Source organism: Scyliorhinus torazame, chromosome 18, assembly GCF_047496885.1.
Source record: "Scyliorhinus torazame isolate Kashiwa2021f chromosome 18, sScyTor2.1, whole genome shotgun sequence".
Classification (NCBI taxonomy): Eukaryota; Metazoa; Chordata; class Chondrichthyes; order Carcharhiniformes; family Scyliorhinidae; genus Scyliorhinus; species Scyliorhinus torazame.
This window is the reverse complement of record NC_092724.1, coordinates 76,397,762-76,419,035: the sequence shown is the minus strand read 5'-3', so window position 1 is coordinate 76,419,035 and position 21,274 is coordinate 76,397,762. Positions and strand designations below refer to the sequence as shown.

Here is a 21,274-nt window from a genome sequence, read left to right as displayed (position 1 = left end):
TTCTATAACTCTCCCCAACGCCATCTCGACCATGCTTTGTATTTGAGTTTAATACTGCCTTTAGCTTTATTAGCTAGCCATAGATGAGACTGCATGTATTCTGAATCCCAAAGCCACATGCAAGACTATTCTCTAAGCTGGTTTTGAGCTCAGCACTAACCACTGAAATTTGCCCTTCTGAGCTTTGTGTTCCTTTTTCAATCTCACTACCTACTGTGGGATCAATACAAAAACAGAACTGAGATTGGCATTTCAGACCCCTACGGTGTGACTCTGACAACCAAAGAGTTTGGATCTGTTGCTGTGGTTCAGTAAATCTGAACAGTTGTGAATGTGAGTTAGTGAGACCAGTTTTTCTGTTTCTCACTCTGATTCTAGGCTTGGCTGGAAGGGTATGAACGCAGAAGGAAAAAATTCGAACCACCTGGTCCAGCACACCAAGGTAAGAGAATGTTGCAAACGGGAGCTGAGGAAAGTGAAAAGCCTGCATGGCAATTGGAAAACAGGAATTAATGCCTGTATATTTATTAATGGTAAAGGCATGTTAGTCATTTGAAAGATAGATAACTCATTCGGACTGACAATGGCCCTGCACCAATGCCATACGGTTCTGAGAGAAAACAACAAGAAGATTTGCAAAGCATTGGCCTAAAGGAACTAATCAGGTTTTCAGTACATTGTGGAGTTTTACTTGGCGCTGGTGTACTTGGTCACCACCTTTGTCCCTTCTGACACAACGTGCTTGGCCAGTTGCCCGGGCAGCAGCAGCCACACAGCAATCTGCATTTTCTGGGAGCTGATGGTTCCGTGCTTGTAATAGGTCAGGCGGGAAGCCTCACCTGCGATGAACTCCAAAATATAGTTCAGGAAGGAGTTCATGATGTGGCCTTGGAGGAGATGCCCATGTCGGGGTGAACCTGCTTCATCACTTTGTAGATGGAGAAACATTCTTTGCCAGCTCTTTTAGCTGCCCTTTGTTATCAGCATCTTCTGGCCTTTCTTGCTGCCCTCCTTGGAAATTGCCGGCTTCTTTTCCTCACCCATTGACACGTTCACTTATTGACTTGGTACTTATGTTTTGAATGGGATTCTAATCTGATCCGGTGGTTGGCACTGTTGCTTCACAGCTCCAGGGTTCCGGGTTCAATTCCCAGCTTGGGTCACTGTCTGTGTGGAGTCTGCACGTTCTTCCCGTGTCTGTGTGGGTTTCCTCCGGGTGCTCTGCTTTCCTCCCACAGGTCCCAAAAGACGTGCTGTTAGATAATTTGGACATTCTGAATTCTCCCTCCGTGTACCCAAACAGGTGCCGGAATGTGGCGACTAGGGGCTTTTCATCGTAACTTTGTTTCAGTGTTAATGTAAGCCTACTTGTAAAAATAAAGATTATTATTATTATAGCTTTATTGGCCTAATGATTATCATGGGTTGAAAAAAAGAAACTATTTGAAGGGGCAGACTTAAGCAACAGCATCATAGACAAAGAAAGGGAAGATCCTGCCAGACAGAGCTCTCTACTTTTTTGGCAGATGTTATTGTCGATAGTTGTGCTGACTATGATGTTGTCCATTTGGACTTTCGGAAAGCTTAAGTTAAAGCCAAAGTTAAAAATGGAAAAAATGTAATAAAACAGTGAACATTTCTGCCATTAGCCAATTCATTAATGGAAATGTAAAGAACGCATTTAAAACTGTGCTGCAAGCAGGAAAAAAGATTCTTCTAAAGGCCACAGGAAACAGGGAACATCTTTGGATAGGAAGTTCGGTGAAGAGTAGGAAACTGCTAAAGATTTTTGAAAGACTTAAATTAGTTACACATTTAAGCAGGTAAAAGAGAAATAAATCAATGTTATGTATTCCACGTTGGTCAAAAATGCATTTTAAGAATAAATAAATGAAACTGAATTAATGCAGAGAGCCTAGGAAATCCGCTTCAGAGCCTGTGTCTAATTTTGGTTCCAGGTTCCCATCCAGGAGTCACTGATTGATATTGTTGACAAACAGCTGAATGAGCTTGCTGCAAAGAATTTCATGGGTGAGTTTCACAGGGGTACTGTGGAATATTTAAAGTTGATTTGTGCCATTTTAAGGGGTTTAGTGATGTCGACCGGGGGGTGGTTGGATTATTCTCAGCCTTATTTGGGGTTAGCAGCAACAAGTTTGGGGACAATGACAACTGGATTTGCATTTAGTGATAACAGCTGTTAATGGTCTTAATGAAAACTAGCTTTGAGGATTTGAGTTGACAAGTTTGAGGTTAATAACAATGAGGGTTTCTCAGACGCATAGTGATAAGATTTGGTGGTTTAAGGGTTAATGACAAAAGGTCATTTGAGGCTGATGGGTTAATTGGGAGCTAATGACCTCAGAATTATCAAATGGTTGAGTCCATTATTTTGCTATTTTTATTCAGTAGACATTGGGTTCTCTGTGACTTTCACAATGCAAACAAGATAAGAGATGTAGTTAATTCTGTGGCTTGCTTTGGGAGATTTCTACAATGTTATAAGCCATGTATAGATACAGTTTGTTTCTCTCTTTAATTAATGTTTCTCTGCAGTTCTGATGAAGTTCATGGGAGACCAGCCCCCTCAGAAGCAACAATCTGACATAGATTGTTTACAGAGCATCCTGTGGGTGAGTCAGACTGTTCTAGAAAATACCTTTTTTAAGAACTTCTTCTGTTTGAGACTGCTCAAGTGACCAGGATTGGAGGAGTGCAGATCTCAAAGGGCTGTGGGACTGGTGGAGGTAGGAAGGAACGAGGCCTTGGAGGGATTTGAAAACCAGGATGAAAATTTCAAACTTGGGACATTGTTTAACATGGAGGCAAGGTCAGCAAGCACAGGAGTGATGGGGGAAAGGAAGATTTGAGCAGCAGTATTTTTGACAACCTTAAGCTTAAAGGTAATGTCAAATCAATGTTTAAGCAGATCACTGGTAGCATGCAATGTATGCATTTCTGTGGTCTGACACTCCATGCCTGGTCCCAGGTTCAATTCCCAACATTTGCCTTGTTAGCTGAACTCAATTTAAGACTCTGTTATGAGTGAGAGAATTGCCTTGGGCTCAGTGACAGGAAAGGTCTTAGAGGATATTGTCTTCAATCGTGACTGAGGACATTGCTCAAGGTCTCCTCTAACCACAGACCGAGCATCTTTGGTGTCTGTGCCTGTACATTGTGCTGCTGTGCATGTGTAGTCCACAGTTAGCATGAAGCATGTGCACAGACACAGCGGGAGCAGAAACATTGGCCAGCACTCTTTTCTGAGTTGTCCAGCACCAATAGGTAGATGGTTGGGGTGTCCTGAGAGGGTCAGGCAAAGGGGGTTGATTGCCAGGGATCTGGTGGGGTCTCATGGTAATTGGTGGTTCTAGCGATGTTTGTCAGTGGTGGGGTGGTTCCTGGCCAGCTGCACTAAGGCCTGAGAGTTGGGGATGAGGGTATCTGAAGTAAGGTCTGGAAACAGTGGTGGTAATCATGGGCTGAGTCCAGGGGAGAGAAGCTTCTGAGTGAGTGGGAGCAATGGAGGTTGGGGAGAGGGGGATTGTGAGTATGTCTGTTTGGGGAGATGATTTGGGAAGAGATGCGAGTGTCTGTGTATTGCGAAATAGAAAGTAATGAGTATGACCCTCTCCAAACCCCCATCCCAGCCCCAACTTCCAGCTTGGGCAGTTTTCATCAGCACCCTAACTGCTGCTCTCTGCCGGCTTCCCTAATTGTCTTCCCTCAGAGTTGGTCAAAACTCACACTTCATACTGGTCATGTGAGCTTGGGAAAAATGTCTGTGGAAACTGATTGGTGAGTATCATAGACCTTACAGTGCAGAACGAGGCCTTTCGGCCTATTGAGTCTGCACCGGCCCTTGGAAAGAGCACCCTACCTAAGCCCACACCTCCACCCTATCCCCATAACCCAGTAACCCGACCTAACCATTCTGGATACTAAGGGTAATTTATCATGGCCAATCCACCTAACCTGCACATCTTTGGACTGTGGGAGGAAACCGGAGCACCCGGAGGAAACCCACGCAGACACTGGGAGAACATGCAGACTCTGCACAGACAGTGACCCAAGCCGGGAATTGAACCTGGGACCCTGGAGCTGTGAAGTAACAGTGTTCACCACTATACTACCGTGCCGCCCTTCTGGAAAAAAAAACTATGTGCCATTGTATAGCCCTAACCCCTTGGGTTATGATGGCACCCTGCTAACACCTGTGTCACGTTTCATTGCAAGAGCTGTAACTTTCAGGAGAGGAGGAACACAGAAGAAACATTAAATGTTGGTCCAAGTTACTAGAGTCTTTTGCACCTTGAAATGTTCCAATATCTCTTGCTAAAAGCAGATTTATGCTTTCATACAGCTGTGTAAGGAGAAGGAGATGCTACATGATGAGATCTGCTGTCAGATCATCAAGCAAATAACAGATAATCACAGGAAGTAAGTGTTCGGCACCTTCACATGATCATAGCACAGTGGAAAATTACTGCATAAATACTGTGTCCTTGCATCAGAGCTGCTCAGTAGCCCAGCACCTGAGATACCCGTATTACATATTGGTTTTGCACTATCTTTCATTGTTACTGGCACTGAGAGGCACTTCAGCAACGTGACAGAGGATCTACAGTGAAGTGATAACCCTTAATCTGAGGAACTATTCCACATCTCCTAATCACTAATTCAAGAACGCCGCTGGAAAAGGCCTGGAGTTGGTCTGTCCAGTCAGGGAATGATGCACAGAAGAGTAAAGCAAACTTTTCACTAAATAAGAGCAGAAGCATTATTTTAAAAATGCCAAGTGTGACTCCGTGGGAGTATGTATCTGATAAGGCAGTGTGACCCTGGAGTTAGGTCACAAATCAGCCATCACCTCATTGAATGATGAGACAGGCTGAAGGGCCTCCTCCTGTTTCTGATGTTGCTATAATGAACTAATTTGACTCAATTCTGATCTTTAATTTTTATGGACTTGTACGCTCTTGTCCATTGTCTCAATTGTTTTGTATTATGCATTGGAGCAAACCCTAACCCTGTAGTTCTGGGAGCTGGTTTATCAGTGCGGTCAGATTAATGGGGTGAAATACTCCTCTGTGTTGGCTGTAAGGGTTCAGTGTAAGTGGTCTGCCTCAATCCATCACAGGCAGGAATCTACAGAACACCTGCCAAAACTGCACACAGATTGGCACTAGATTATTACCAAAGGCCAATAGGGTTTGTTTGGAATTGTTGGCGGTTTTCCAGTAGGGTATTTGTTTTAACCCTGTGCAAGGTCATGGCTTGACCTAACCTGTGTTTTCACTGTACATACTTGATATCAAAAGTGGGAGAAATTCTTTGAACACTAGAAATGAATGTCATTCCTCATTTTGAGTTCTGCAATTGCCAAAAAATAAAATGGCGGGAATCTCCGTCCAGAGACGCCAGAATCATGAAGCTTGATCAGGCGGAGAATAGTGCGCCAGCTGAAAATTTGAGGCCGGGCGCCACACAGAATGCCATGCTCCAATGTCATTGGCATACCATTAACAGGCCCGCCCCATTATACACCGGGTCTCCCGCAATGCTACGCTTCCACCAGGAGGAATTATTGACAGCAAGGTTCACTTGTGGCATTTCAAATTGGGAACAGGCGCCGTGGCTGCTGAGGGAGAGAGGGGAGGTGGGACATGTTCCCAAAACTGCGGGCTGCCACTGGCGGGGATGTGGGGGGTCATTCGTCAGTGCCAGCGGGAGCAGCAGGGGGATAACCAAGGAATGGGCTGTAGGGTTGGGGTGTCCCCCCGGGACCAGGGCGTCCAGGCATCATCCATCATTGCTGAGGCCTGCAAGGCAGCCATCTTGCTGCGCACCCCACTGACCACCCACCATGGCCCATGGTTGCACAGAGCAACACATGGGTCCCGTCACCCACAACTGGGTGCCAGCCTGCCAGTGGGGCATCACACAGCACCCCAAAGGGACTCCCATAGTAGTTCCGACAGGTTGGTGCCATAGGGGGGGCCGCAGAGAGTGGTGGGGGGGGTGGAGGGCAAACACAAACGAGCCTTGGGACAGGGCGGGGGGGGGGGGGGTAGGTAGACACAAATGAACCTTGGGACAAAGAGGAAAAGAAAAGAGGGGGGAAGGGGGAAACAGTGGGGAGGGGACAAAGGCATGCAAAGAAAACAAGAGGGACAAGGGACTGGTCAGCGGGCAAGCTGAAGCCCAAACCAAACTATGAATAGACACTTGTAAATATGTGCTCTGGCCATACTGGGGATTGTAACAGATGTATGCTGACTAAAGGGGCATCACAGCCACAGCAGGAGGCAAAACAATTGCCTGTAACTATATGTGCTGATTTCTGTTTTCTTTTCTATTTTCCTTTTTTGCGTGGTGTTGTAACATATAATTTATGAGTCATGAAATAGTAAAAACCCAATAAAAACATTTTTTTTAAAAAAGAAAGAAAGAAATTGCACTAGTTGCGTGTGGTGCCGGTGCTAGCCCATTAGCGGATCGTGCATTGCTTCGGGACCGGTGTCACTTTCAGAGTCGTAGATCACCACTGATTCAGTCCTGGCATCAGTAGTCTCTGAAACAGAGAATCCAGCCACAAATACTTAAAATAAAACAAATGGTGTTGATCAGGATCCATAAAGTATATGGATCAGCTCACCACTCTCACCTCCTCCTGGGAAGGTAGACTGTAAATATATGGTTATGCTAATTATCTGCTCATTTGTTCAAGTGGCCTGTACATTGCTCACTATGTTGAGTCTAAGCAGGCCCTAAATTCAATCCCTGGTGTGCTCACCTCGATTAATGAAGGAGAAAAGAATTTAGCCAGACTAACAATACCTGCTATTTTGAATGGAATGTAATGCTCTCCACCAAGGCAGGTTTAATGGCAGGGGTGGGGGATTAGTGGCAGGTTTCATGTCGGGGGTGGGGGGCTGTGGCAGGTCTAATGGTGGGGGTTGGGGGGGCTGGTGGCAGGTTTAATGATAGGGGGATGGGTAGAAGGTTTAGTGGTGGGGGTGCCCACTTAGGACCCTCATTCTGCCATTGCTGGTATTTAACTATTGGCAGACGGGGGACTCACCATCCTGGAAGCCTAAAAGGCAAATCCTATTAGGGGTGCTTGCAATCTTTGGTGAGGGAGCAACACTGGTTGCCTGGCAGCTCTCTGGGCACAGGATTTTCACCCCCTAATTTCTTGATCTTGTTGAAGGTCCAATGCTGCTCAGTCAAGCACCTGATTGGCACTTAACTTGTCAGGCCTCCATAAAAGGAACATAGAACATACAGTGCAGAAGGAGGCCATTCGGCCCATCGAGTCTGCACCGACCCACTTAAGCCCTCACTTCCACCCTGTCCCCGTAACCCAATAACTCCTCCTAACCTTTTTGGACACTAAGGGGCAATTTAGCCTGGCCAATCCACATTCCGGCACCTGTTCCGGTGGGTACACGGAGGGAGAATCCAGAATGTCCAACCCACCCAACAGCACGTCCCCTGGGACCCGCGGGAGGAAACTGGAGCACCCGGAGGAAACCCACGCAGACACTGGGAACGCGCAGACTCCGCACAGACAGCGACCCAGCGGGGAAGTGGCTTGGGTCACTGTCTGCACGGAGTCCGCACGCCCACCCCCCCCCCCACCCGCGTCTGCACGCCCCCCCCCCCCCCCCCCCAAGTCCCGAAAGACGCGCTGCCGGGCGAACCGGACACCCCGAACTCTCCCTCCGTGCTCCCAAACAGGCTCCAGAGTGTGGAGATTAGGGGCTTTTCCGCAGTTCTCCAGCTGCCGGGCAAGACTTCCGTCACCTTCATTAAATTCCAGTTATTGTGTATACATGTGCATATTGGATGTAGGTACGATCAAGCCGTTGGTGTGATAGTCTAAATAGCTCATTAGCATTCACTGCTAACAGTTGAGCAGGATACCAGAGCGCACATCAGTGTGGTTGATTCTTAACTGCCCCGTGAATTGGTTCAGTGAGGGACTAATATGGCTCACCACCATGAGCTTCGCATGGGCAATTAGGGATGGACAATAAATGTTGGTCTTGCTGGTGACCCACATCCTGTGAATGGAATAGTAAATGAAAAAGCTAGCCAGTGCCTGTGACCAATGGTCAGTGTCTTCCAGAAATGAGGAGAGAATATTGGAAAATAGAATACCTGACACTATTTGTGTATTTTGTGGATTTGTACAGAGAAAGTTGCATACGAGGCTGGCGGACCCTCTACCTCTTCCTGGGCTACTATCCATGCACAAGCAACCTGAGACCCTTTGTCCAGAGGTACCTAGCAGACGTCGGCTTTAATGCTAAACACGACTTCCAAGGTACAGTATGTTGGGAGGGAGGTGAGGTTCAGCATTCCTTAGTTTAAAATGCATGGCAAATGGGTTGTTACACACAACTAACATGGAATTTCCAGTACATAGAACATACGGTGCAGCAGGAGACCATTTGGCCCATCGAGTCAAAATCAACCCAGTTGATGAATGAGTTGATGCTTGTGTGTTTAAACTCCACACAATTCTCCTCCAAACCTAGTTCACCTAACGCATCAGAATATTATTTATATTTCTCTCTCATACACTTATCTAACTTCCCCTTAAGTGCATCCTAATTGCCTAAACTACTCTGAGGTTCTGAGCTTCATATTCTATCCACTCTGTAAGGTAAAGAGGTTCCTCCTCAGTGCCCTATTACACTTAATAGCAACTCTTAAATAGCTGCTTTGGAGTACAGAACTTGAGTATTGCTGAAAAAGGAAGCATGTTGTCAAAGAATTTTTCTGTGCACTAATCAGGACCGATGCAGGAATAGCAAATTCCAAAGGGAGCAACAATTTATACTGCAGAAGAAAAGGTTGCTGATGGTTGGCAAGTCAAATCTAATTGGTTGTGGCATTGCCATGGAGAATGCACCAGGGAACAATTTCCCCCTTTTGCTTAATTCAAAAGAAACACAATTCCTGCTGGCAGAGGATAGGTCCCTGCATACGAATATATGTAGCTTCGAGCAAATAGATAATCCAACTAGTTTTTTACTGCTAGTTTTTTCAATGCCAATGGTATCTTCCATTGAGAGGATTCTCCCATCAACCCAAAATGAATACGACACAAATCAATCATATCATGTATCAATTTCAGTGCCAGGTATCTAGACCATAATAGACCATATGTACCAACAGCTGGAAGATTGTATCAAACAACACATCCCTCCAGCTGTTCACAATAGGCAGAGTATTGACTTTACTCAACCAGTTCATGTTTGCAAAACTCAGAACATAGTGCTTAATGTTAGATGTGAATCTATGATTAATCAGCACTTGCTGAACAATATGGAATGTGCTAAAAGGTATATTAACAACAATTTAAGATAATCAATTGGGTTCACAATGTGACTCACTTATTCTTGCAGGAATCTACATTTATTCATACACGGGGACCTGTCCTCTGGGGACAAAGGGTACATACTCAGGCATTGTGCCATTTTAGAATTAAACAAAACGCGGCCAAAAGTTAATTTGCCAACCGATTGGCATCCTTTTCCCATGCAGTATAAACTATTGTACCCTTTGAAATTTGAGATTCTTGCATCTGTCCTGATGAGTGCAAAACAAAAGTTTTGACAATATGTCTCTTTCTAACGATTAAAGATATTTATGGCTGACAGTTGTGGTCTGCCTTACCACAAGTGTAAACAACAAGCTGAAATTTAATTTTTAAAAAGGTTTTAAAGGGGCGGCGGGTGGCACTGCAACCTCACGGCGCTGAGGACCCAGGTTCGAATCCCGGCTCTGTGTCACCGTCAATGTGGAGTTTTCACATTCTCCCCATGCCTGCGTGGGTTTCGCCCTCACAACCCCCTAAAGATGTGCAGGTAGGTGAATTGGCCACACTAAATTGCCCTTTAATTGGAAAAAATAATTGGGTAATCTAAATTTTTTTTAAAAAGGTTTTGAGTCTTGTTTGAGGATGGGAATAAAGTTTCAAAATCTGTTTCGCGTTCCAAATCTACCTCCAACCTACCCGTTTCCAGCTTTAACTGAGACCAGATGTTGCTGGGCGACCAACCCATTCCAAGGAGGAGGATTGGAACTTTAAACATGATAATGATGCCTTATTGGCTTTCAGGCCTTGAATTTTAATTCTATTCAGCTGGATTTCCCAACTGTGAGGAAATGTGGCAGTTTCATCAAGGTGAGGACTTGGTGGATTCAGAGGGTAAGTGAATCATCTGATTCATCTGATTCAGCTCCCAGTCTGAGAAGTTTCCACGATCAGCCCTCATGCCATGCTGATAGTCTCCTCCCTCCAAAGCCCCTGATCCCACCACAAGGCCTCCAATTTCACTTTTCCCATACAAGGTCTCCAGACCTCCACCAACCCCAGTTCCTAGCACAAAGCCACCAACCTTGCTCCTTCAGGCCACAAACTTCTAACTGGGAACATCAGCCCAACCCTTCCGCCCTCCACCACCTCCCCAACCCTCTTCTGATCACACCCACCATCTCATCCCTCCTTTTTTGGATTAAACCCTGCACCCAATCAAGCTCTCCTGCCTCTCTGAAAATAGCGCCCCCCCCCCCCCCCCCCCCCCCCCCCCCCATCCCTGTCAAGCCTCTCTCATATCCAATCTCCATCAGTCCTCCTCAGTGGATGCAACTACTGCTGCTGTTGTATTGATTGGCTCGCTGACAGACTGGAAGCCAAGCTGTTAATTCAAATGTAAAAAGCAAGAGGGTGGCCAGGGAAAGGATTGGACCACTTGAGGACAGTGGTGGAAGAGGAAATGGGCGACGTACTAAATGAGTAATTTGCATCAGTGTTCACCAAAGAAAAGGACTTTGTGGAAGTTGATTCTTGGGTAGGATGTGTGGCTAGTCTGGGTCACATTGACATCAAAAAGGAGTCGGTATTGGGTGTGTTAAAAGGCATTAAGGTAGATGCGTCTCCTGGGTTGGATGGTATTTACCCGAGAATACTGAGGGAAGCAAGGGAGGAAATTGCTGGGGCCTTGACTGACATCTTTGTATCCTCATTGGCTACAGGTGAGATCCCAGAGGACTGGAGAATAGCTAATGTGGTACCACTGTTTAAGAAAGGTAGCAGGGATAATCCTGGAAACTATAGGCCGAAGAGCCTCACGTGGGTAGTAGATAAATTATTGGAGATAATTCTCAGGGACAGGATTTATACCCATTTAGAAACAAATGGACTCATAAGCGATAGTCAGCATGGTTTTGTGAAGGGGAGGTCGTGCCTCACTAACTTGATCGAGTTTTTTGAGGAGGTGAAGTAGGTGATTGATGAGGGGTGGGCGGTGGATATTGTTTGCATGGACTTCAGGAAAGCCTTTGACAGTGTGCCTCATGGCAGACTGGTACAAAATGTAAAGTCGCACGGATCAGAGGTAAGGTGGCAAGATGGATACAGAACTGGCTCAGTCACAGAAGACTGAGTGTAGCAGTAGAAGGGTGTTTTTCTGAACAGAAAGTTGTGACTCGTGGTGTTCCACAGGGATCTGTGCTGGGGCCTCTGTTGTTTGTAGTAACTGCTCTGATTAGTAAGTTCGCTGATGACACCAAGGTTGGTGGAGTGGCAGATCGTGTTGAGGATTGTCAGAGTTCCGCAGGACAGAGATAGGTGGGAGACTTGGGCAGACAAATGGCAAATGGGGTTTAGTCCGAATTAATGTGCATTTTGGTAGATCTAACAGAGGAGAAATATACAGTAAATGGCAAAACTCTTAGGAATATACAAAGTCAGAGAGATGTGGGTGTGCAGGTCCATAGATCTTTGAAAGTGGCAACACAAGTGGACAAGGTAGTCAAGAAAGCATACAGAATGCTTGCCTTCATTGGACAGGGCATTGAGTATAAAAACTGGCAAGTCCTGCTACAGTTGTATAGAACCTTGGTAAGACTGCAATTGGAATATTGCGCACAATTCTGGTCACCACACTACCAGAAGGATGTGGCGGCTTTGGAGAGGGTGCAGAGGAGGTTTACCAGGGTGTGCCTGGTCTGGAGGGTGTTAGCTATGTAGAGAGGCTGAATAGAGAGGCTATTTTTCATTAGAACGACAGAGGTTGAGGGGTGACCTGATAGAGGTCTACAAGATTATGAGGGACATGGATAGAGTGGATGGGTTGGCACCCTTTCCCAGGGTGGAGTGGGCAGCACGGTAGCATAGTGGTTAGCACAGTTGCTTCACAGCTCCAGGGTCCCAGGTTCGATTCCCGGCTTGGGTCACTGTCTGTGTGGAGTCTGCACGTTCTCCCAGTGTCTGCGTGGGTTTCCTCCGGGTGCTCCGGTTTCCTCCCACAGTCCAAAGATGTGCAGGTTAGGTGGATTGGCCATGCTAAATTACCATTAGTGTCCAAAAAGGTTAAGTGGGGTTGCGGGGATAGGGTGGAGGTGTGGGCTTGAGTCGGGTGCTCTTTCCAAGAGCTGGTGCAGACACGATGGACCGAATGGCCTCCTTCTACACTGTAAACTCTATGATTCTTTGAGTGGTCAGTCACTAGGGGGCAGAGGATTAAGATGCGTGGGCATAGTTTAGAGGAGTTGTGTGAGGCAGATTTTTTTACGCAGAGGGTGGTGAGTGCCTGGAGCGTGCTGCCAGGGGAGGTTGTGGAAGCAGAAACATTAACGGCGTTCTAAAGCATCTCGACAAATACATGGATAGGATGGGTATAGAGGGATAGGGCACTAGGAAATGCGGAGGGTTTTGGCAAAGGGTAATATCATGACCAGCGCAGGCTTGGAGGGCCGAAGGGCCTGTTCCTGTGCTGTATTGTTCTTTGTTCTGTCCATGTGGCTGGTCTCTGCATATGAGTTACATGTTGTTGTCAAGTTAAAGCTCCACAGTGTGTGAGGAAATCCCAAATTGTAGGTTCCTTAACATTTTCTGACTAAACTACTTCCCGCCAGTCAGATCAGTAAAGATTCTACCCATCGTGTCTATGTCAACTCTGTTGAACCCTTTCACAATTTTAAAAGCCTCTATTTGTTTACCCCTTAACCTGCTTTTTTCTAAAGGAGAGCCCCAGCCTGTTCAGTGTTTCCTGATAGTTATAACTGTCATAATATACACCAGTATATCATGGTGCAGATACACACTGATGGACACACAGTGGGATCAATCAACACATACAACACCGCAACCAATCACCAGTGAGAGCACACGCACTATAAAGACAGGGAGCATCAGAGTTCCCGCTCATTCGAGTTGCAGCTCGCTAGGAGGACAGAGCTCACAGCCTGCAACATAGACATTCACCATGTGCTGAGTGCATCAACTGGTTAGGACAAGACAAAGGTCTTTAGTTAAAGCTAGTATCATATTAACCCACAGTCTAAGTAAGTTTAAACAGTTAATGAGTCAATAAAATAGTGTTGCACTATTTCAAATGTTGGTGACCTGTATGTGATCCAGAACACCCAACGCATCAATAACCATAATAGGTTGTTCAATCTCTTGCACAGTATCACAGAGAATGTCTAAAAGGACAAATTTATGCAATTTATAGAAATCTGGCACAGTTGCAAACACTAACTTTAGTCTATTGTTTCCTTTCTTAGCAATAGCAAAGGTTTGTCAGGACAATATACATCGCACGTTGCAATTTGGGGGCCGGCGACACACTCCATCCAAACTTGAATTGGAAGCTGTCATGGTAAGTGTAGTGATAACATTACTCAACTCGTAATCCAGAGACACAAGGCCGTTGTTGGGATTCTCCATTTTGCCGGCAGCCCGGGGATTTCCCGACGGCATGGGGCTGCCCCATTGACCAGCCAGCGAAACGGAGAATCCCGTCCCCCCGGTTAATGCTCTGGATTTCAAATGGGTTCAAATCAAATTAATTAAATTTAAATTCAGTTAATAACAAAACATTAGAATTGAAATCTAGTCTCGGAAATGGTAACCATGAAATTGACATTGGTCATCAAAACCCATCTGGTTTACTAATGTCCTTTAGGGAAGGAAATCTGACATCCTCACCCAGTCTGGCCTACATGTGACTCCAGCCCACGGCAAACGTGATTGACTCTTAACAGTCCTCTGAAATGGCCCAGCAAACCACTCCGTTCAAGGGCAATTCAGGATGGGCAGCAATCTTCCACAGGAATAAGAAAAAAAATCAAAGGGAATCAGGTTCTATGGATTTTTTGGATACAAGCTCTTATGATTGGACACTTCTCGTTACCCAGGGACTGAAGGGTCACATACCAGTCATAGAATCACAGAGTCATAGAATTTACAGTGCAGAAAGAGGCCATTCGGCCCATTGAGTCTGCACCGGCCCTTGGAAAGAGCACCCTACCTAAAACCACACCACCACCCCATCCCTTAACCAAGTAGCCCAACCTAATCTTTTTGGGGGGGACACTAAGGGCAATTTAGCATGGCCAATCCACCTAATCTGCACATTTTTGGACTGTGGGAGGAAACCGGAGCACCCGGAGGAAACCCACGCACACACGGGGAGAATGTGCAGACTCCGCGCAGACAGTGACTCAAGCCGAGAATCGAATCTGGGACCCTGGAGCTGTGAAGCGACAGTGCTAACCTCTGTGCTACCATGCCGCCCACTATTATGAAGTAGAATTGCTGAGCAGAGTCAATGGATACTCGACAGGTTGACCATCAAAGTGGGACAGTTCCTTGGTTCCTGAACAGCTGCAGATTACCAAAAGGGCCCCTCGTGCTTTGATTGGTTGGTAGCACTGTAAAACGCATATAATTTGAATTATGCTCTGTTTATCTGACAGAAAGGACGCAACTCTCGGAGAATTCTTGTGTACCTGCCTGGGAAGTTGGAGCGCCCGTCCAAGATCAGGCCCTTTTCGGTATGTCTATATGGCTGGAGACTGAGCAGAGAAAATCACTTGTGTAATGACATGCATTGGAATGTGCTATTTTGGATTGAGGTGGTTAATTTCCTTTACTGGCTATGCTTGTTAACCTTTTGCGAAACCTTGGTTGCTTTTTCTATTGCCTACATTTACAAGGGGTTTTGTTGGATGCAGTAGTTATCACATTGCATGGTATGATATGGGTTTTCCACATGATTCATTACTAGCTTCGAACATGTAATTTGCAATGTGGAGATCAGAAAGTCCCCAAATAAATGATCGTCAGACAGTTTAAATCCACACTAGATATTTTCCTGGTTGTAACATCGGTGGTTTCTCCAGAAAGCAGATTTCATGTTTTCTGTGACCAGGAATTCACCTTTACTTTGAACTGAATGCTGTAATCTCACAACCGCCCCCTCCTCCCCAAAACCTGGGTTCACCTGTCTGCTGAAAAGTGCCTTTGCAACACCAGAAACTGCACTTCAATCAGTTTTGTCAAAATATGAAAACTAAAAAAAAGCACCACTGCTGACATCAACGAGCCTCCCAATGGAATCTCCTATCAGCCATGTCTGAGAGAAGAGAAGTACTTTGGGAAAAATACCAGGACGATCATGTTGCAGAGGTGAGCATCTTGGTTTGATTCTTCAACAGGCAGCATTCGCAATGATTTGAAATGGGACCAATCACGGCACTGTTGCTATTTTTCTGACTCCTGCTAATTGTCATGACCAACACCTCCTCGCCACCCCCCTGGTGATCTAAGATGATGGGAGAGGAAAGCGTAGTTGTGAGATTACTGGGTTAGTAATTATGGACTAATGATCCAATCACAGGAGTTCAAATCCACCACAGCAACTGAGGAATTTAAATCCAGGTCTTTAAAGTTCAGGTAGCACAGTGAGCGGCACGGTAGCACAGTGGTTAGTATTGTTGCTTCACATCGCCAGGGTTTGATTCCTGGCTTGGGTCACTGTCGGTGCGGAGTCTGCACATTCTCCCTGTGCCTGCATGAGTTTCCTCCGGGTGCTCCGGTTCCACACACAAGTCCCGGAAGACGTGCTGTTTGGTAATTTGGATATTGTGAATTCTCCCTCAGTGTACCAGAACAGGCGCCGGACTGTGGCGACTTGGGGATTTTCACAGTAGCTTCATTGCAGTGTTCATGTAAGCCTACTTGTGACAATAAATATTATTATTAGTTGGGGTAGAGGTCTTCATGGATGTGTGCTAGTTGGGCTGCGTAGTGGTAGCTGAGTGTGGGTGGGGGCTTTTTAAGGTCGGGATAGTATTCGAGGTCGGGGTGCAGTTGGGGAGTCGGGGGAATTGAGTATTTTCAGAGGTGGGTAGTCGGGGCCAGGGGCTAGTCGGGGTTTGGGGAAGTAATTGGTTCGGGAGGAGTGTTGGGGAGTCGAGTAGCAGGCTGCATTGAGGCAGTTGTCGGGATGTAGTCAGCGGGTTAGTTGGTTCGGGAGTTGTCATTGGGTCAGGGGGTTTCAGTCATATGGTCCAGTGGGGAGCCAGGGGGTCAGGGTTGTAGTCAGGGGGTCAGGAGGATTGTCGGGGAGGGCAGTCAGGTGGGAGGGCGGGGGGAACATTCAGTCCAGTGGAGAGTCTTAGTTGTCCAGGAGTTAGAACAGATTTTCCTGGGTAGCTATTCTGGTAGTGAGTTGCAACCAGTCAAATTCTCCGACTTTAATGTTTTGGAGAATTCCAGACAAACTCTGCCACTTCTCCAGCTGGGCTGTGAAGTGGCAGATGGAGTTCAACCCTGAAAAGTGTGAGGTTGTCAATTTTGGAAGGACAAATATGAATGCGGAACACCGGGTTAACGGTAGGGTTCTTGGCGATGTGGAGGAGCAGAGAGATCTTGGGGTCTATGTTCATAGATCTTTGAAAGTTGCCACTCAAGTGGATAGAGCTGTGAAGAAGGCCTATGGTGTGCTAGTGTTCATTAGCAGAGGGATTGAATTTAAGAACCGTGAGGTGATGATGCAGCTGCACACAACTTTGGTAAGGCCACATTTGGAGTACTGTGTGCAGTTCTGGTCACCTCATTTTAGGAAGGATGTGGAAGCTTTGGAAAAGGTGCAAAGAAGATTTACCAGGATGTTGCCTGGAATGGAGTGTAGGTCTTACGAGGAAAGGTTGAGGGTGCTAGGTCTTTTCTCATTAGAACAGAGAAGGATGAGGGGCGACTTGATAGAGGTTTATAAGATGATCAGGGGAATAGATAGAGTAGACCGTCAGAGACTTTTTCCCCGGGTGGAACAAACCATTACAAGGGGACATAAATTTAAGGTGAATGGTGGAAGATATAGGGGGGATGTCAGAGGTAGGTTCTTTACCCAGAGAGTAGTGGGGGCATGGAATGCACTGCCTGTGGAAGTAGTTGAGTTGGAAACATTAGGTACCTTCAAACGGCTGTTGGATAGGTACATGGATTATGGTAGAATGATGGGGTGCAGATTAATTTGTTCTTAATCTAGGACAAACGTTTGGCACAACATTGTGGGCCGAAGGGCCTGTTCTGTGCTGTATTTTCTGTGTTCTAAAAGAGAATTGTCCAATGGATATTGAAATTTCCCTGGCAATTTCCCAGGGCAGCACGGTAGCACATGTGGCTAGCACTGTGGCTTCACAGCGCCAGGATCCCAGGTTCGATTCCCTGCTGGGTCACTGTCTGTGCGGAGTCTGCGTGGGTTTCCTCCGGGTGCTCCGGTTTCCTCCCACAGTCCAAAGACATGCAGGTTAGGTGGATTGGCCATGATAAATTGCCCTTAGTGTCTAAAAAGGTTCGGAGGGGTTATTGTGTTATAGGGATAGGGTGGAAGTGGGGGCTTGGGTGGGTTGGTGCAGACTCGATGGGATGAATGGCCTCCTTCTGCACTGTATGTTCTGCACTATATGTTCTATGTAATTTCTGTGTAATCAGGGCTTCCAAGGGGCCCCCACCACATCTTCCAGGGGACATTGGAGTAAGACCATTCAGAAACTGGAAGATCTGATGGACTCTTCTGGAAGCTTCTTCCCCTCCTCCTCCCTCTTCTAATAGCTTGTCCTGTTCTGTGTGGTCTGTGTTCATTCTCCCATTTGTACTCCATTCCAAGGGGAATGTCTATTAGTGTGCTCCTGTCTGGAATAAACAGATCTGTACAGGAGCCTTGAAGTGGGCAAAAATATCCTTCAGTACCAACTACATCACTTCTGAAACTTCAAACAACTATAAGGAAGCAGAAATACTTGTACAATTGTGCCAACAGGCCAAAAAGTAAACTAATAGCTAACTTGCAAGTTGTTAATGACCCCTTTGGCACTTGTGAGGGGGGGGGGGCACAGTTGCTTCACAGGTCCAGGGTCCCAGGTTCGATTTCTGGCTTGGGTCACTGCCTGAGGTGACTACTTTCTCCCCGTGTCTGCGTGGATTTCCTCCAGGTGCTCCGGTTTCCTCCCACAGTCCAAAGATGTGCAGGTTGGGTGGATTGGCCATGCTAAATTGCCCTTAGTGTCCAAAAAGGTTGGATGGGGTTACGGGGATAGGGTAGAGGTGTGGGCTTAGGTAGAGTGCGATTCCAAAGGGCTGGTGCAGACTCGATGGGCCAAATGGCCTCCTTCTCCACTGTAAATTCTTAAATTCTATGATTTTTAATGCTGAATGCATGGTCAAAAGTGCAAGGTTACGAGTGGGACTATCCAACTTCAAAATGACATGTCTGGCATCAAATTAACATTGCATGTTGATTGATGCCATAATCTGCCTGCTTTGCATACTCTTGGTGGATGTTAAGTGCATACACGTTAACCTTTTTGCCACGGTGGCATCTGGCATACTTTGCAAAAGAAATGTGCAAGTGCCCATTGGATGCCATTTTGGAACTCAAAGGGAAATCATAACACTCCATTTTCCCCCAAGTGACTTTGAAGTGTCAATTTCATTCTTGTTCTGTAACATTAATCATTTGCTGTTTTTAATCTCATTCGGATCATAATTCTGATGTCAAATTCGTGTTATAATGGCACACTTCTAAGGTTAGGTTTAAAGCATCTTGATGGGACTGTGGAAGAAGGTCTGGCACATACCTGGCTAACGTGGGACTGAGTACAGTGATGTAAGAAGGCCAGGGGTCAGGGTGATGATGAGCAGAGATGTGTAAAGACCGAAACACGGAGATTGCTCCGAGCCTGTCCCCTTCACTGTACCTGTGGAAATATTTCTGGTAGTTAATGAAGACTTGCAATTAACCTACAGAAGATGACAGAGTTCTGAAAGATGCATCATTCTGTAACCAACACCCTTCCAAACAGGGACAAAGAAGAGGGAGCGTTACTCTGTACCTAACCCATATTGACCTGGGGTGTGTTTGACCTGGGAGTGTTTGAAGGGACAGCATAAAGGAAGCTTTACAACACGTGCTGCTCCTGGTCCAATGTTGTTTAATGCGACACTGTACAAAGAACAAAGAAAAGTACAGCACAGGAACAGGACCTTCAGCCCTCCAAGCCTGTGCCGACCATGCTGCCCGTCTAAACTAAAATCTTCTACACTTCCAGGATCCGTCTCCCTCTGTTCCCATCCTATTCTTGTATTTGTCAAGATGCCCCTTAAATGTCACTATCGTCCCTGCTCCCACCACCTCCTCCGGCAGCGAGTTCCAGGCACCCACTACCCTCTGTGTAAAAACACTTGCCTCGTACATCTCCTCTAAACCTTGCCGCTCACACCTTAAACCTATGCCCCCTAGTAATTGACCCCTCTACCCTGGGAAAAAAATCTCTGGCCATCCACTCTGTCTATGCCCCTCATAATTTTGTAGACCTCTTATCAGGTCGTCCCTCAACCTCCGTCGTTCCAGTGAGAACATACCGAGTTTATTCAACCTCCCCTCATAGCTAATGCTCTCCATACCAGGCAACATCCTGGTAAATCTCTTCTGCACCCTCTCTAAAGCCTCCACATCCTTCTGGTAGTGTGGCGACCAGAATTGAACACTATACTCCCAAGTGTGGCCTAACTAAAGTTCTATATAACTGCAACATGACTTGCCAATTTTTATACCATGCCCAGGCATGCCATATGCCTTCCTGACTACCTTGTCCATCTTTGTTGCCCTTTCAGTGACCTGTGGACCTGTACACCAACTCTCTCTGACTGTCAATACTCTTGAGGGTTCTACCATTCACTATATATTCTCTACCTGTATTAGATCTTCCAAAATGCATTGCCTCACATTTGTCCGGATTAAACTCCATCTGCCATCTCTCCGCCCAAGTCTCCAAACAATCTAAATCCTGCTGCATCCTCTGACGGTCCTCATCGCTATCCGCAATTCCACCAACCTTTGTGTCGTCTGCAAACTTACTAATCAGACCAGTTACATTTTCCTCCAAATCATTTATATAATACACTAGAACAGCAAAGGTCGCAGCACTGTAGAAGGAGGTTTACTCTGTATCTAACCCAAGCCTGACATAACAATGCCTATATCTCTTATTGCAGTGGCTGGAAAATTCAATCTTCCACTTACAAACAGGGCTCTCACACCAAGGCTGCTTTAAAAATTCAATCGTTAAAATGAATAATAAGAATCCTGCTGTCTTTGCAAATATTTTCATTTTCAGGTGAATGTTGGAGAAACATCTTGAAGTTAATACTGAGTTCCCTGTATGTGTATGTGAGCACCTTCCAGACTTGAACAGATCAACTGGTTTTGTTGCTGGCCCTAGAACAGAGAAATATGCTCCCACTGCTTTGCTTATAATTATAGGTGGGCAATGACGTGCTGATGGAAATTTGTGCTGATATTGGGATTAATGACTCTGAAGAAGCCAAGGAGTTTTCCCTCTTTGCTGACAAGGATAATGGTGAGTGAAAATCACCAAGCATTAAAAAAACAACAGAGGAATGTATTCACTCGGGGGGTTAGAGATAAGCACTAAAATACGTAAGATGCACAAGAAGTAGAACAAGGAAACGGGGGTTAAAGGGTTAGATGCTGAAGGGGAAATGAGATAAAGAAAGAGAGAGGGTATAGAAACACAAGGAAGTAAAGGTAGGCCTGATAAAGACAAAGCTAGAACTGACATACATGTAGCACAGCGGTTAGCATTGTTGTTTCACAGTGCCAGGGACTTGGGTTCGATTCCAGGCTTGTGTCACTGTCTTACAGAATACTGAGAAGCCTAGATAGTGTGAACATGGAGAGGATGTTTCCACTAGTAGGAGAAAGCAGAACCTGTCGGCACAGCCTCAGATTGAAGGGATGATCCTTTAAAACAGAGATGAGGAGGAATTTCTTCATCCAGAGGGTGGTGAGTCTGTGGAATTCATTGTTGCAGAAGGCGATAGAGGCCAGATCACTGAGTGTGTTTAAGACCGAGATAGATAGATTCTTGATTAATAAAGGGA

The 21,274-nt window shown here is 46.0% G+C and overlaps 1 protein-coding gene across 1 annotated transcript in view; it reads left to right on the top strand.

Annotated features, from left to right (window-relative positions):
* The window catches only part of LOC140395321 (unconventional myosin-XVB-like), a 344,508-nt gene that overhangs the window by 211,719 nt on the left and 111,515 nt on the right, over nucleotides 1-21,274 (top strand). The window contains exons 12-19 of the mRNA XM_072482943.1: nucleotides 379-442; nucleotides 1,959-2,031; nucleotides 2,557-2,633; nucleotides 4,364-4,440; nucleotides 8,202-8,332; nucleotides 13,588-13,682; nucleotides 14,782-14,859; nucleotides 20,634-20,730. Of these exons, the coding sequence (XP_072339044.1) occupies nucleotides 379-442; nucleotides 1,959-2,031; nucleotides 2,557-2,633; nucleotides 4,364-4,440; nucleotides 8,202-8,332; nucleotides 13,588-13,682; nucleotides 14,782-14,859; nucleotides 20,634-20,730 (692 nt within the window). The remainder of the gene's footprint in view (nucleotides 1-378; nucleotides 443-1,958; nucleotides 2,032-2,556; nucleotides 2,634-4,363; nucleotides 4,441-8,201; nucleotides 8,333-13,587; nucleotides 13,683-14,781; nucleotides 14,860-20,633; nucleotides 20,731-21,274) is intronic.